Source organism: Brachycentrus maculatus, unplaced genomic scaffold (genome assembly GCF_059751285.1).
Source record: "Brachycentrus maculatus isolate JH-2025_06_01 unplaced genomic scaffold, ASM5975128v1 h1tg000576l, whole genome shotgun sequence".
NCBI classification, from domain to species: domain Eukaryota; kingdom Metazoa; phylum Arthropoda; class Insecta; order Trichoptera; family Brachycentridae; genus Brachycentrus; species Brachycentrus maculatus.
Genome location: NW_028281316.1, coordinates 242,128 through 259,941, shown reverse-complemented (window position 1 = coordinate 259,941; position 17,814 = coordinate 242,128). Strand labels below are relative to the sequence as shown.

General features: G+C 36.2%; 1 protein-coding gene across 2 annotated transcripts in view; it reads right to left on the bottom strand.

Annotated features, from left to right (window-relative positions):
* The window catches only part of LOC148301323 (EH domain-binding protein 1-like), a 31,413-nt gene that overhangs the window by 4,616 nt on the left and 8,983 nt on the right, over positions 1-17,814 (bottom strand). The window contains exons 8-20 of one of the 2 annotated variants that reach the window (XM_088273437.1): positions 16,756-17,119; positions 14,291-14,489; positions 13,970-14,172; positions 12,153-12,303; positions 11,225-11,556; positions 10,441-10,608; positions 8,978-9,120; positions 6,089-6,256; positions 4,480-4,562; positions 3,465-3,547; positions 2,874-2,984; positions 1,576-1,718; positions 85-219 (exon numbers count right to left, since the gene is read on the bottom strand). In XM_088273437.1, the coding sequence (XP_088129563.1) occupies positions 85-219; positions 1,576-1,718; positions 2,874-2,984; positions 3,465-3,547; positions 4,480-4,562; positions 6,089-6,256; positions 8,978-9,120; positions 10,441-10,608; positions 11,225-11,556; positions 12,153-12,303; positions 13,970-14,172; positions 14,291-14,489; positions 16,756-17,119 (2,283 nt within the window). The remainder of the gene's footprint in view (positions 1-84; positions 220-1,575; positions 1,719-2,873; positions 2,985-3,464; positions 3,548-4,479; positions 4,563-6,088; positions 6,257-8,977; positions 9,121-10,440; positions 10,609-11,224; positions 11,557-12,152; positions 12,304-13,969; positions 14,173-14,290; positions 14,490-16,755; positions 17,120-17,814) is intronic. The other variant, XM_088273438.1, reaches the window with a different exon arrangement.

The following is a 17,814-nucleotide window of genomic DNA, read 5'->3' as shown; positions in this document are numbered from 1 at the left end:
CGACATACACTGGAATTGACACCCGACACAGCGATCCAGAACGCTACCAGCACCCATGACAGCTAGAGGAATTGGGAAACTTACAGCTTCGGATTGGCCGCTCTCCATGACGGCGCGCAGCTCTTTTTCCAGCACGGCCGCCTGCTGATCGATGGCAGACTGTTCCCGCTCCAACGCTTCCATTTCCTTCTGGATGTAGTTGTTCATGTCCTTGCCAAACTGCAAACAGTAAACACACATCAGCTTTGATGATGGATCGTGAAAGGTAAAGCAACTTGATAATATTGACAGGTAACTTGACATATCGCTCACTCCTTTCAAAACACGTCATATATCAAAAAACTTGATTTTTAAGGAGAACTTTTTTAAAGTTTAAGAATACATATAATGAGATGTATTAAAAATAAATATCAAGCCACTTATTGAACTTTTAACTGTGCAACAGATCTTTTAAGGTAACACCTAAAGGTTTTTTCTACATTTGAAAAATATTTAGTATATTTAAAAAAAATAATTAAAACAATACCCTTTCTTCAAAATGCCCTGTAGCGGGTAAATATTAAGTTAAAAATATGCCGCTTTTGCTGTGATATAGTAAATTTTCTGAGCATTTTGAAACCATGCACAACTGAAAATTGTCGATTTTTGATATATGACGTTGTTTAAAGGAGTGAGCGATATGTTTTTCAATATTTTAAATTAAAAAGATGTGATTTATGTTAAAATAAAAGTACTAAATTGTATTTTATTATTAAAAATGTATAAAAATAAAATTTATGACAGTTTGAAAATGCCATAACAATTGTCACAAATTTCATTTTTATGTGTTTTACATAATAAAATACAATTTAGTAGACTTTAAAAATCAGTGATTGAATTTAACATTTAATATATAAATTAAAATGGAGTTCTAAAAATTAAACGCTAAATCTATAAATAAATAGGTAAAGTTTGTAAAATAAAACAACTTTGTTTTAACCACTTTTTATAGGTACACTATATTGAACCGGTTTCGACAAGAACCTTGTCATCATCAGGGTTTTTTGTACTAAATTCTAAAACATTGAAATAATCATAGCTTACCTTACCTTACCAAAAACAAAAATAGATAAAGCATTGATGCCTTCCAGATGTGATGTTGGAGATGAATGTTTCGAATTCAGACGGACTTCCGAAACTAGTTGATAAAATATAATTTTCAAGTGGTAAAAAACAAGTGTTGTATTTAAAATTTAATCATGTCTTGCCATAAAAGTGGAGACTGACCGGAGCATTTCGTCGTAACATAACGTCGTAATATCGCTCACGGCAAGCAACTGAAACTATGGATGGAGCGCTCGGCTCGCTGTACTGACTGCCTGAATGCTCGCATCGTAACATGTTACGTTACGATTAATTGCTCCGGTCAGTCTTCACCTTAAGGACCTGTTTATGCCTTCGCCTGTCACTCTTGGGATGTTTGACATCGTAACGTGTTACCTTACGACAAAATGCTCTGGTCAGTCTCCAACTTGAAGTGAATGCCTGAACAATGAACAACATCCAAATTTTTTACGATAAATGCAAAGTACCCACCCCTTTGGTGATATAAGAGTCCTTGTCAGGGCTGATTCGATCCATCAGTTCGGCAAATGATTTAAGCGGCGAACTGGACTTCTTCACCCCGCCTTCGAAACTTTGGCGGGAAGGCGTCTCGTTTCCATTGTGCTCCGGAGAACCTGATCAAATAATATTCCAAGTTATTTAATTTTATATTAGTGGCGCGCTTATAAGGGCATTTAGCGCGCCATTTTGCTGGCACGGATTACTATATCGCTCACTCCTTTCAACAACGTCATAAATCAAAAAACTTTATTTTTCAGGAGATCGTTTTTAAAGTTTAAAAATATAATACAATGTATTAAAAATAAATATGAAGGCACTTATTGAACTTTTTGCTGTGCAACAGATGTTTTTAGGTAAAACCTGAATGTTTTCTCTACATTTGAAAAATATTTAGTACATTTAAAAAAATAATTAAACAATACTTTTTCTTCAAAATGCAAAAACAACACTTTGTGCCCTGTAGCGGGTAAATATTAAGTAACAAATTTGCCGCTTTTGCTGGGATATAGTACATTTTCTGGGCATTCCGAAAACATCCACAACTGAAAATTGACGATTTTCGATATATGACGTTGTTGAAAGGAGTGGGCGATGTGTGTGCTTTCTATATATTTTTTTCTATTTAACTCATTGCAACACAAAACCGGCAAATCGCCGGCCAAGGTCAATTTGTCACTGACTGACAAAGCTGGCGATTCACCGGTTTGTCTATAAAGTGATTTCTTTTGCATTAAAACTGAATGAAAATAACTTTTACAGCTCTGAACTAAACACACTCTTCCAAAACAACCTGGGGATGAGCCATAATGATGTAGCTTACCAATAAACAGTTTAAAAAAAATAAAAAAAATATTTATGTTTGTATTATTTACACAAAATTTTTAATTTCATACTATTTCTGTGAGCCTAAGCGGCTCAATATTAGAAAAAGGTATTAAATTGTGGTTGAGTGTGTTCGAACTGAGAAACTCTGACTTAAGAGTCTGTGACACTATCCACGGGACCACAACCCAACACATGCTTTTATGTTTTACCATTTTTGTCTTTTTTGTAATTTAGTCTTCATATTATTGTGAAAAAAAATGTGTCGAAATTAAATAGTGTGTTGTATGAACAAATTATGTAATTTTTATTAAAAGTGCAAGGGGCTTATCAGACTGAGCCACTGCGACGCGTGGCCGAATACAGCTAGTAATCAAAGATTTGGAACAAACGCACATTAACATTTTTATGTACATGGATATTGATTTTTTTACATAGCAACGTACCGTCTTTTTTGAGGAAGTTGTTCTCTGAATCGGAGTTGGCGTGGCTCTCCGATTTGATGCTTCTAACAGGACTGCCATCCAGTGATCCGCCAGTCATTGAATTGGCTAAGCCTGCAAGGAAGTGAACAGTTCTAGAATCATCCGCAATATAGTCTTTATATTTGTCGTCAGTCAAGGTTATGAGTTTTAATCAAACTTTGCGATCCAAAAATGCTATCCAAATTAAAGGGAAAAGTCTACCAATCAATTGTCAGACCCGCACTCTTTTATGGCTCCGAATGCTTGACAATTGAGATGGTATGGGCATATAGGACGCAGAGAACCCGAACATGCAGTTAACCAGACAATAGAAATGGATGTTCCTCAAAAGTTATCTAGACGAAGACCAAGGAATTCATGGGTGCTGCAGAAAGATAACATGAGGCATGGCCTAGGTGAAGTTGTCCAGGACATACGGACCTATAACCTGAGGATGAGCAGAGCTGACCCCAGCAGTCTACAAGGACAATAAGCTGGGATGTAGCCAGGAAGAAGAAGTCGAGGTTATGAGTTTCCACATATTCCTCTGAGGGAACGCGGTGAGTATCTTACCGGATGCGTATTGTTGTTCCGCTAACGCTTGCGCAGCTGTTAAGACCTCCACCGTTCCCATGCGGTTGTCTGGTGAGGTGGGACTGTAAAATAAAATTATACTTAAATTTCGTATCTTTTAACATAATGTTTTTTCAATATTTTGAGTGTATCCAAATCTTTGTTCACAAATTGTGGGTTTATAAAGATAAACTAGAGATAAAGTAGAGACTTAGGAGTTATTCATATTAATATCTCAACATAGATGATGAGGAATATAAAAGCAGGCTTGGGGCTGCAAAATATATTTACAAAAAAAATATATTAAAGAGGGATTTTTTTTGGACTTAATCATTGAAGGCCATCTTTATTTAAATTTAAAAAAATCTAATTTTAATTCATTACTTTGACTACTTTTGAGGCTCCATTGCTTGTTGAATGTCATAAATCAAAAAACTTGATTTTTTAGAACGTTTTTAAAGTTTAAAAATATAATACAATGTATTAAAAATAAATATCAAGCCACTTATTGAACTTTTTACTGTGCAACAGATCTTTTTTGGTAAAACCTGAAGGTTTTTTCTCCATTTGAAAAATATTTAGAATGTTTAAAAAAATTATTAAAAAATACCTTTTCTTCAAAATGCAAAAACAACACTTTCTGCCCTGTAGCAGGTAAATATTATGTTAAAAATATGCCGCTTTTGCTGGGATATAGCACATTTTCTGGGCATTTCGAAAACATGCACAACTAAAAATTGACGATTTTTGATTTATGACGTTCTTGAAAGGAGTGAGCGACATATTAAGTTAAAAATATGCCGCTTTTGCTGGGACAGTTTCTGGGCATTCTGAAAACATGCACGACTGAAAATTGATGATTTTTTATTTATGACGTTCTTAAAAGGAGTGAGCGATGTGTCAAACATAGTTAAATATTTAGTGGTACTTACCAAGTTCAATTTAAATTGTAAACTTGATAGATATTACCACAAAGTGACTGCCGAATCAATTAGTACAAGTGAAACGAACATACCTTGCGGTCATACCGGCTCGTGCCTCCGCTATCAATTTTCTTGCTCTTTCTCTCAGTTTTGCTTGTCTGGCTTCCTCTGATTGCTAAACAATTAAACCAACCATTTTAATATGATATAAAAAAAACACATGTTTTTTTTGAAGAAAAGAAAAAAAATTGTGTTTTTATTATTTACACAAATATTTCAATTTCATACTATATCTGTGAGCCTAAGCGGCTCATCATTAGAAATAGGTATCAAATTGTGGTAGAGTGGGTTCGAACCGAGAAACTCTGACTTAAGAGTCCGCGACACTAACCACAGGACCACAACCTGATTTTCTGTTTATATTTATATATGTGTATATTTCTGACAATCATGCCACAAAAATTCTTCATTAAAAAGAAATAATTAAATATACTGCAATATAATGACTGGATGGAGTTTTTTTGTTGTTGAAGAATTAAGAAAATTTGGGTTTTGGCAAGAAATTTAATGAGACAGAAATTTAGATGCTAATCATGGGTAAAATGGTGAATGTTAAACAGTGTGTGAAGTGATCACTTAAACAAATCATTGATATTTAATAAAATAACAACTTTACAGTTTTTTTCCACATATATTTGATTATTTGATTTATTTGATTTGCTTTATGTATTAATTTTAAATCAAACACAGATTTTTTGAGTCTACTAAGTTGTATTTTATTAACAAAAAACACATAAAAAATTATATTGTGACAATTGTTTCGCCTTGTTAGGGCATTATCAAATGTTGACATTCGTTTGATAATGCCCTAACAAGGCGAAACAATTGTCACAATATAATTTTTTATGTGTTTTTTGTTAATAAAATACAACTTAGTAGACTCAAAAAATCTGTGTTTGATTTAAAATTAATACATAAATTAAAATGGAGTTCTACAAATTAAACGCCAAGTCAATAAATATTTGATTTGCTATTAACGACGAAACCTGGTGACTGGTCAAATAAAATATATGTGGAAAAACTATATATGTGTGGTTATTTTTTTATTACATATATAAAATGCAGATCTCCTAAGGAATGTCGGTACAAATTCTTCTACTTCAATCATTGATAGGTTGCAACCCATGTAAATACCCAGACTTTCATATTCTTCATCTTTGTTGAGATATCAATTGAAATCCTGATATAAATAACTCCCAAGTGGAGAAAATCCAGAAATTTGGAACAATGATGTGGACACACTCAAAATATTATGGTAAACCTCGTAATGCCCAGGCTTCCATATTCCAGTCTTGAAATGAGATAACAATAGGTATTTTATTGAAATTAAAGTCGGCATTACAAATTATTTTACAAAATTTTTACAGGTGTCACTAAAAGTACAATTTTTTAAATAAATTGGACAGCAGCAGTGTGAGAATGCAACATTATTGTGCATATTCATTTGGGATAAATTTTGAATATCAAATTTCATAACTTTTCAACATATATAATACATGCTTACCTGCGTACAATTTGGAAAAAGATCATATAATTTTTTTGAGCCAATTTAGCGACGAAAAATGAATAAATCAAACAAACACAAAATGAAAAAAAACCAAACAAAAACAAAAAAGCAATGATAAAAGTCCGTGTTCAAACCTTGTTTGGCGGGCTCCCGTTTCTCTGATTGGTCGAATTTAAATGGCTTTGGTTTTCTACGGGCGACGCCTCCGCCCTATTGCTCTCTCTCTCCCTCGCCTCCCTTCTCGTGGCCTCCAGCAGCTGTCTCGCTCTCTCCTTCAGCTCGTCATGTCGGGACAGCAGTTGCTGATTGGATGATTCAAATGATGGATTTTTCTCTTTTTTTTTTAAATGCAATGCCACCGAATGTCAAAGCTTACCGGCCAGGAACATTTTTAAATAAAAGTACCTACCCTGAGATTAAATGAATTTATGGATTTAAAAAGGCACTAACCAAAAAATGTTTTATATTTGTGTTCAATAATGGCAGATATCAGTCTCATTAGCTCTCCAAGCAAATTAGGTTGGAGATTGCTATGTTTTTACCGAATGATCTTATTTACTTTTACATCCTTTGATTAGTGCAAATGTTATGGAAAAAAAACATGATACAAGCAATTGAAAAGAGCTATGAATTTCATGGCTATGACGGCAAGCAATATTTGCAAAATTTTAAGCAATTTCATCTAAAGTAATACATAATTAGGGAAATATTTTATTGATCTACTAGCTAGATTAGAATAAATTTATGACATGTGATTTTAACAATGAATTTGTATATGTAAGTACTGTCAGTAATACTTGTAAGTAGCCCCCATAGTGGTGGCTTGTACTAGTTATTTACTGATCACTATGTTTTAAATGAATTGCAACATTTCTACAATGCAGCAGAGTTATAAAATCTTAAATGTTAAATACATATTTTCATGAATATTAGCAAAAATGTCTAGATTTCCTATTTTTTCTTAATGGGAGTTGAAAATCATACTATTTTATAACATAAAGTAAAAAATATATATAACTTATAATACCACAAATGATAATTCTGATGAACAAAGTTAAAACGACTAATTCATCATGCATACCCACCCCGCTTTAATATAAATATCTCGTTATAAATGGACCGATTGGTGTATAGGGCACTGCATTTGATTTACAATGTTAACTTTAAATACATACTACACTTTAGATAGAGGTGATGTGATTAAAAATTAATACATTTTTATTTTGAGATTGCAAAGCCATAATAATAAAAAAATCTTAGTTTATAAAACGGAACTAACCTTAAAAATCCCTGAAAATCATTTTGTGAAATTTATTTTTCTTCGTCTTCATCATAAAACATCGCATTACACAATTGACGTATATTGAAGATAATGGATAATGATGTAAAGATACGAAAGAGGCTTATGTCCAGCAGTGGAGGACAGAGGGCTCATGAAAAAGAAGAGTGTTTTTGTGTACTACAAGTGCAAATAGCGTTGTTTAGTTACTACATTTTTTTATTGTACGATCCCCATCACTACAATGATCGGTTTCCCGCGGCACCAAATATATGGCCATTTTTAAGACTGGTGGGAATTCTAAATCAAACACTAGACATTTTTTATACTAATTTCGAGTATATTAAATAGAACACCTGAATTTAGGGGTTAATTTTTTTAAGAAAAAATTGAATTTTATAGTCTGTAAAATGCAATATTACCCTGGACTTGGAATTGCAGAATTAATCACTTTTCTTTAACATAAGTGACAATTAAGATAACAATGTGTTAATAAGCTGCAGTGCCCTATACACCATTGGGTACTTATATTAGTCAGGAGAAGATTTTTAATTGAAAAAATGTAGTTTTTTAAAGAGTGTTATAGGAAATACTACATTTTATTATAAATATATATACCTACTAAACTCCAATATGTAAGAATGCATACTCATCTAATGAATTAAAAATATTTACTATTAAGGATGTTGGTATGGTATAGTACATTACGAAAAAATAAATTTAAGCAAAAAATAATTAAAAATTCATAACCTGTATGTATATGTTTTATACAGACAGAAATAGCCTGGATTATATATACGAAGCTTGGCTACCATAAATAAGAATTTTTGCCAATCAATAGTAAAAACATTCAAACGACTTTGACACATTCTTGTAAATTAAAATTTGTTTTTTATTTTTCCCGAATCACATTTATTTTAACTATATTTATAACTAACTAACTAACCATCACGCTGCTAGAGAAAAGAATAAACAATATTCGCCTCAACTGTGTATCTCTCCATATATCCTTCACTTCAAACCCTTATCCGCACCATAATGGTGCATAGGGCACTGCATCATATAAAAGCAGTGTTATCTTGATAGTTAAGACATGAAGGAAAGGTGATCAGGCCTCCGCTTCAGGTACCAGTCCTGGTAATATTGAATAAATATTAATGTGAAAAATCACTCATAAAATACCCCCCTTGGAAATCGAATTCGGGACCTCCAGAACGGTAACCGAGCGTACTGATCATTACCCCACAGAGGCGGACTAGCTCATAACACCTGCCGATTATTCTGACTCCTAAATAAATTATTAAACATATAAGTACCCATGGTAGACGACTCCCGGCAAACCACCAAAGAGATGGGTCGATAGCTGGGAATCCACATCGTAGGAGGTTAATCCCTCTTAAAAACAGGCCACAAGGCCTACAGCAAGATGAAGAAGAAGAAGAAGAAGAATAAGTGAAGAAGGTGGAGAACATTTTGTGATAAGTACCTTTATCACAAAATGTTCTCCACCAATATCGGAAAGAAGTACTAAAATCGGTTAATATTTGAGAAAAATACTGTCAATTTTGTACGCACCTAATAAGTAAGGATGATAAAGTCTAATTTTAGCATAAATTTAACAAAAAATCTCAGCACTAAAACGGTTAAATGATAAAAAATAAATACAAAGCGTTTGGTGTGAAAACGAAAACAAAATTGCTGAACGAAAATAGCCCCAAATGATGTGTTTAGTTGATGGACGTACCTGCGTAGGTTTGGGTAGGCTCTCTAGCGGAGATAACGGGGTGGTTTCGCGGTCACTCGAGGCTAAGGGATGAGAGATCTCATCCCCCTTGATCTCCAGTATTTTTTGCTCATTCATTTCCAGGGTGGGCTGCTTTGATTTAGCTACAAATATTTATTATTTATTTATTTATTTCATACAGTTACATTTTTTAGTAAAATTTGATACAATTTCTGCATATGGCAAACTTATAATTTTAGTTTCGCTGGGCCTCTCCAAAAGAGACTGAGCTCTTGTGCTTGGAGAGGGATTTACACACTCAAGGTTTATTGTTCTATTTGATAAATGGTATAATAGTCCTTTTCTTTTCTTTTATATATTTTTTAAAGATTTACATGTAATGGGCATTAATTTTTTTCTTATGAATTTTGAATTTTTACAAAGAAAGCATTATTTAAAACAATCTTCTTTCTTGGCTCCATCCAAACTCGTCTTTGCAGACTGTTGGGTCAGATCCCCTCATCTTCAGGTTGTAGGTCCTTCTATCATATACAATGTCATCTAAGTCATGGATTTTCTGTATCATCCATGATTTTTTTTGTCTTCCTCTAGATGTCTTTTGAGGAAGATTCATGGCAATCGCCTGGTTTACACAGATTTTTTAAAAACAATGATAAGTCAAATCTTAAAAAAGATAAAGAAAAGAGAGTGAATGCTGAGGACGGAGTGAATGGTGCGCTGAAATCAGTTATGGCAAATAAAAAGCAAAGGCCAAACTGGCAGTGCACAACTGAGTCATGTTTGCAGCCCTAATGTATGGAAGTGTTGGCAAAAGGGCAGGCCATGTGACAAGACAAGATCCGATAAGATGGACCCCGGAACTTCTGAGATAGAGACTCCTGAAACTTTTGAGATAGAGACCTTGGGAGAATAAGAGGCATTAAAAGACCTCAAAAAATGAGATATGGAAGAGGCCTATATCCAGCAGTTGAGGACAAAAGGCTGAAGAAGAAGAAGAAAAAGAAGTTGGCAAAAGAAGTATGAAAGTTGACTGCAGTCAAAATAAGCGGTAAAACGATGTATGGTTTCAATAAACTTTAAAGTTTCAAATAATTTAACACCCTAATGGGAATAATTTGAAGTATAGATTTGGCAAAAAATTTATGAAAGTATACAGAATGCAGTCGGAATGCGATCTCTAAGATGAATGTGTGGAAAAACATTGTATGGTTTCCGTAAAAAATCACATAATTTAACACCCAATATATAGAAGTGAAGCACGGAGTTGGCAAATAGGATGGAAGTAGACTGAATGCAGTCGGAATGCGATCTTTCAGGTGAATGCACGGCAAAACGATGTATAGGGTCCATTAAAATTCACATAATTTGCAATCACATTCAATCACTTCAATAATGAATACAGACAATCTAATTGATTTATTTTGATGAAAAGATTGGGAGAAAAATATAAAATAGGCACTCACAGTCGTCCACGTGGACAGTCAGGACATCCTGGACGTCTTCGTCTTCTTCGTCGGAGCCGAAGGGGTCGGTCAGCTGCTTCCTGGTCATCAGCTTGACGGGCCACGCCTCTCGGACGGTCACGCCCATGGTCGGCTGCTGCGGCAGCGAGTTCTTGGTGGATACGTCGCCTAAAAATAGGCAAAAACATCGTGATTAGTTTAGGCATTTAGTTTGTAGCTATATAAGGACCCTCAGTCCATTTAATCTTCACGTAGTTTGAAAATACCATAACAAGGCGAAACAATTGTCACAAATTTTATTTTTATGTGTTTTAAGTAATAAAAAACTATGATTTTGATATTTAATATACAGATTAAAATGTAGTTCAAGGAATTAAACGCCAAATCTATAAATAGATACTCTCCTTCAAACCCTTATCCGCACCCCAATGGTGCATAGGGCACTGCATCATATAAATGCAGTGTTATCACAGTGTCCAGGGAATATGTATTGAATAAATGTTAGAGTGAAAAAATCACTTGTAATTATTTGACACCCCCTGGAAATTGAACCCGGAAGCTCCAGAATGGTAGCCGAGCGTGCTGACCATTACACTTTGGAGGCGAAAATTAAGTCACAATTTAGTAGACTATAAAAATCAGTGTTTGATTTTAATATTAAATATATAAATTAAAATGGAGTTCTATGAATCAAACGCCAAATCTATAAATAGATAAGGATAGTGTTAACCTAACCTAATCTAACAGTTACACTGAGGAGGCAGATAAGTACCCAAATAAGTACCTGACGTAATCTCCTTTTTGTCCCTGGCGTCCTCCTTAGCGGCGACATTCTTGGTCGCCGCATCGCCGACATCCTTGTGCATGGTGAATTTTTCAAACGGCGATTTCAAGTTCAGGCTCGCCAGTTTGTCCTTGGTGGGAGAGAGCACCTTCCCGAATATGTTCTTGGAGGAGGCCATTATCATGTCCTTCATGGCGTTGACGGGAGACTTTTCCTTCTGGAAGGTGGCGTCGGCGGACGTCCGGTCGGGGGAGCTTATGTTTTGGATGTTTTGCTTCGAAATGGTGCTGCTCCGATCTTGGGAGTGCTGTGAATCCACAGAGCCTTGAGAGCTGGAAAAGAAGGTTAATAAATCCACTATATGTACTTATTTATTCACACATTGTTTGCGGGAAACGCTTATAAGCATCTTTTACATACTGTTGGTAGAGAACAGAAAATGCTTATAATAATAAATTTGGATAATTTATATAGCGCCATTTTCGATTCCGGTCTAAAAAGCCACTCTTTAAAAATATTCTTCAACTTCTTGATTTTGTTTCATTAATTGATTCGGCAGTCACTTTGTGGTAAAATCTATCCATTTTTAATTAATGTTTTACTTAGTAAATACCACTATTTCTTCAAATCTACTGTGACACGTGTTTCGTGCGGTGTTTGAAAATGATGCGGAATGCATAAAAAAATTGTTAAATAATTTCTGTTCATTTATTAATAAATTTCTGTTCGTATGAGCCAGCATTGATTTTTTGTGCTCTTTCCATGCACCATCTATCCAGGTTATCACTGATATACTGCAAATTTTATCATAGCTGCATAAATATGGCAAGTAAACACATTAGGAGATAACTCCTAGTCGGCGTCCTAGCAAAGAACGCAATCTACAAGTTATTTCATAGTTGGCAGTCAATGTGTTAAGGCTTCATACCTGAGAGACGTTCTGTTGGTAGCAGGTTGTGCCTCCATCCTCTTCTGTCTCATGGTGAGTATTTCCTGAGAGAAGAGCTCCACTGATATATCTGTGTCTTTGTCTGTGTTGAATCGTCCAATGGTGTATGACGACTCTTCCGATGTAGGCCCTGGGGAAAAAAAAGAAAATAAATCATTGGTGATTTATTTTTATTTATATTTTCAATAAAAAAAGAAATAAATCGTTTTTAACAATAACCTCAACCTGAAACTTTGGCAAAGAATGATTGGCTGTTATGTGTGGTCAGTATTTCTATAAGGAGTCTCTCAGGACTACGAATCAATTTAATATATTATGATTATAATTTAATTTCATAATTGAAAAAAGTGAAGAAATAATAATAAAACAAATTAATAGCGAATGTGGTTGGTAAGCAAAGCAGAGGAACACCGGGGAAAACTAGGCATTATCAAGTATTACATATACTAGAAGCGGTCAGTTCAGGAGATGGAATAATCGCCGAGTATGTGTGAGGAGATGTATGAATGTGGAAGAGGCGAAGAATGTTTGCAAAGACAGAGTTGTGTGGTGTTCTATTTTCTCTGTCTACCCCTGCGGAGAAGCGGTGTGATGGTAAGTTAGTTTTTAAGGCCCTTCGTTTATCTGGTCAACTTACCCCGCTTAAATTTTTATATTCAATCTCGAGCAGGTACTTATTTTTTTGTGATGGCAATAATGATTTTTTTTCTCTATGACATTTAATATTTTTCTTCTATGGAGAATCAATCATTTTCAATTTCAATTAATTATACAAATTGTATAAAAGTGGGGTCTTATATCAAAATATGCTAATATTCCACAGAAAAGAGGTTCATTATATCCTAAACATTTGCATACATATATAAGTCTGCAAGCCTACCTTTTGCGGTAAAGCAGCGTGAATGCTAGTAATTCAGTCAGTTACAATATATTACATGGAATGAATAATGAAGTGACGCTACGTTTCAAATTTGCAGGAAACGCTTAAAAGCATCTTTTACATACTGTTGGTAGAGAGCAGAAGACGCTTATAAGCGTTCTATTTGCTTACTTTTGGTAGAGCACGAGAGACGCCTGCAAACATTGTACAGATGGGAATTGGGTGTTGCGGTTACTTGTATACTAATCACATAATGAGGGTCGGGCGGCAAACTGTCTGAGTATATTTTTAATTTAAGTTTTACTTAGTAAATACCTCTCTTTTTTAAAATCTACTGTGACACGTGTTTCGATGCATTCCGCATCATTTTCAAACACCGTATATGAAGCTAATTCTAAATTATAGAGTTGGGTCCCTGGGACGTTGAAGGTTCATACGGTGTTTGAAAATGATGCGGAATGCATCGGAACACGTGTCACAGTATACTTTAAGAAATAGTGGTATTTACTAAGTAAAACATAAAGGAGGCGTAATGGTCAGCACGCTCGGCTACCGTTGTGGAGGTCCCGGGTTCGATTCCCAGGGGGGGTAAAGTAAATATATTTCGTGTAAGTGTTTTTTTTAATCTAATATTTATTCCATATTACCCTGGACTGGTACCTGAAACAGGGGGCTGATCACCTTTCCTTCATGTGTTAGTGATAAAGATAACGCTAAAGATAAAGTGCGGATAAGGGTTTGAATGAATGAAAAACAACATAAAAATGAATAGATTTTATAACAGAGTGACTGCCGAATCAATTAATGAAAATGATTTTGAGTATTAATGAAAATGAATTTGAGTATAATTAGGGTTGGGTTTGATGAAAAAACCGGCCGACAACAATGTGTTGAGATAACAATGGAGATATCTCACCAATTTTGTCCAAGCGATACTGGCGGTGAGTGAAGAGGGCGCGCAGCTGGTGCAGGTAGGTGATCAGCGCGAGGCGGTCAGGGCCGCGGGCGCGCCGGAGCTCCGACGCGTGGAACACTCCTGGCACTCCGAGCGCTTCCGAAGCCTTCAGCGCGATGCGAATGTTGGTGTCCGGATCTTTCGGGTCGATAATTGACATGTCGCTGCAAACAGTCAATATTTTATTCCATTTTTTTTTGACATCTCAACATAGATGAAGATACTGATTACTGATATTCTAGTGTAGAAAGGTTCGAACCATGCGGTTACTGGTAAACTCACATCAGATTGGGCCGGAAGTGGTGTATGATGGCGCAGAAGGCCACGCCGTCGGTCCAGCTGGAGCCCAGGTTGTCCACGTGGCACTGCGGGTAGTCAGCCGTGACCTGGCGACACCACTGCAGCAGGTCCAGCGCCACGGCGGGCTCCCTGCCCACGCTGTCTTCCCGGGAGGACTCCCGGCTCAGCGGCGCCCTCGACACTGGAGACAAAATCAACATTAACCTGTTAACTGGGGGGGACGTATAAATACGTCAAACGTAAACAATATCGGGAACGGGTAGCAAAAATCGCTCACTCCTTTCAAGAACGACATAAATAAAAAACTTGATTTTTCAGGAGAACGTTTTTAAAGTTTAAAAATATAATACAATGTTTTAAAAATAAATATCAAGCCACTTCTTTAACTATTTACTGTGTAACAGATCTTTTTAGGTAAAACCTGAAGGTTTTTTTCTCCACTTTAAAATATTTAGTATATTTAAAAAAATAATTAAACAATACCTTTTCTTAAAAATGCAAAAACAACACTCTCTGCCCTGTAGCAGGTAAATATTAAGTTAAAAATATGCCGCTTTTGCTCGGATAAAGTACATTTTCTGGGCATTCCGAAAACATGCACAACTGAAAATTTACGATTTTTGATTTGTGACGTTATTCAAAGGAGTGAGCGATATGAATACGTCCTGTAAGTATGCGCCCTGGAATGGACGGGACCTATATTTTCTAGCAACAAAGGTAATTAATCATCCATACATGTTTCGACGACTAATTATCTTTGTTGGACCTTGGGAGAACAAAAGAGATATCGGAAGACCCCGAAAGAGATGGTCTGATGACATTGTCGCAGTGGGGGTAGAAACTGGCTGCAAGCAGAAACCAACCGGAGGAAATGGAAAGAAGGGGAAGAGGTCTTTATCCAGCAGTGGAGGTCAGAGGGCTCATAAAGAAGAAGAAGAAGATGTTTCGACATGAATTCTTTTCTATTTGTTTTGAATTTTGTATTTTACTTTGTGATTTAAATTTAAATAAAGGAAAAAAATTCATATTTCATAGTATTTTCATTAATTTTAAGCATAAACAAAATATATGAAATTACATTCACTGGGCAAAAACGACGATATAAGAAAGGAATGTAAGGCTGAACGAGGAATAATTGAAAAGATTAGGAAGAGTTCTTTGCGGTGGTATGGACATGTGGAGCGAATGGATAGCGAGAGAATGACTAAGAAAATATATGTGGCGAATGTGAAAACAGAATGTGGACTACCGAAAAAGACTTGCCACGATCAGATCAATCAGAACCTAAAATCTGGCGGTGTCAAAAGTCTGCGTAATCGGAGGGCATGTATGACTAGATGTATGGATGTGAAGGAGGCGAGGAGTGTATGTCAGGACAGAAGAGTGTGGCGTTCCATCCTCTCTGCCTACCCCTGCGGAGAAACGGCGTGATGGTAGTAGTAGTAGTAGTAGTACATTCACTGGGCGTGACGTACTGAAATAGTGAAAGAGTTGGCGCCCGTTGTATGTTACGTAATTAAAAAGTGAACTCCCCGGTTAACGGGTTAATATTGTTCGAAGCACCAGTCAAGATTTTCTTGGTAATCAATATTTTCAGATCTACTCACATCAAACGGTGCATATTAAATTGTGTCAGAGTATTTGATGATCAATAGAATCAATGATGCAGGAGTAAAGTTGGGATTCAACATGAACATCATCAAAACAAAGTTTATGGTGTTCAGCCGTCAGTACCACGCACAAGCATGTCTCATATCAAATGGGGCCAATAAAAAGAGAGTCATGATATTTAAGTACCCGCGAAGTGTCCTTGTTGGAAAAGTTGACCCTGAATCTGACGTAAAGTGCCGAATAGAGGCCGCTCGTCCAGTTTTTAAAAGATATATATTCTGTAACGATATATATTCTGTATAGATAGAAATATTTTCTGTAACGACAGCCTCAATCTGAAGCTTCGGCAAAGAATGAGAGAATGCTGTTTAGAGCTGCCCCAAACAAGGACAATTGCTCTCAAGTGATGGTTGTCAACAAGGGGACCTCTGCCATTGAACTATTGCACCTAATAGAGGGTCGACGAGGTGTGGGCAGAAGGCAGATCTCCTGGCTCCGGAATATAAGAGATAGACAGGGATCAGGACCGTCGAGGCGCTGTTTAGAGCTGCCCGAGACAGAGATACACGCTGCCAGAGACAGAGATGTCAACTTGGGGTGGACCCGACTTGAAAGAAGAAGAAGGAGGAATGGAAGCAAACTGAGAACTATGTTTACTTAGCGTCTGTAACAATTGGGGTCTTACCAATCTCTTTCTCAGTTTCAAAACTAAAAAAAAATGATATTTTGTATATTAAAAGCATTGTTAACTTTGTGGTATGGTATTGAAGTGGTATTACATAGTGAAGTGAACGATGAATGATAAAGAGAGTGTTAATAAAACTTTGTCTATTTACCGTCTGTTACAATTGGAGTCTTATCATTCTCCTTCTCAGTTTCAACAACTGGCGTCGTCACATCAGAATTAGACTCTTCTATGTTTTCCGAGTACGCGAAATCGTTCAGGTTCGACTTCAGGTCTAGCGGCTTCAAGTTCTTCTTGGACAGGTGGTGCTTGGTCGCCGTGAAGGTGATCGGCTCGAAGATGGATCGCGGCTTGGCAGAGCTGGTCTGCGAGGAGAACCTGTCGGCCGACGGGGGGATCTTCAGAGGGTCCAGGGGCGTGGAGGCGGTCGGGGTGGAGTCCAGAGACGCTATGCTGCCTGGAGTTCCGGCGAGACTCGAAGTCATCATCTCCATTTGCTGCGTGAGGTCGAGCATCTGCGGAAGGAAGGAAATGAGAGATCTAAATATATTACACACGCGCAACGGACGGCTTAGCACTGCGATCGCGTACATAGTATGTTGATATTTATATTGTGGTGTGTCCCAATTTTAACATAAGTTGTCTTGGACTTAAGCTTTGATCTTTCCCTTTTCCCCTTTTCCCCTTTTCGCTCACTCTTTTCAAGAACGTCATAAATCAAAAAACTGAATTTTTCAGAACGTTTTTAAAGTTAAAAAATATAATACAATGTGTTAAAAATAAATATCAAGCCACTTATTGATCTTTTTACTGTGCAACAGATCTTTTTCGGTAAAACCTGAATGTTCTTTCTCCATTTGAAAAATATTTAGTATATTTAAAAAAAAAATAATGAATTAAACAATAATGAAGCAGAGGACGACCGAGGAAAACTTGGCACAATCAGGTATGCCAAATACTTAAAAGCGGCCGGGTCAGGAGTCGTAATAATCGTCGGGTATGTATGAGGAGATGCATGAATGTAGAAGAGGCAAAGAATGTTTGCAAAGACAGAGTGGTGTGGCGTTTGATTCTCTCTGCCTACCCCTGCGGAGAAGCGGCGTGATGGTTAGTTAGTTAGTTTTAATTAAACAATACCATTTCTTCAAAATGCAAAAACAACACTTTCTGCCCTGTAGCGGGTAAATATTAAGTTTAAAATATGCCACTT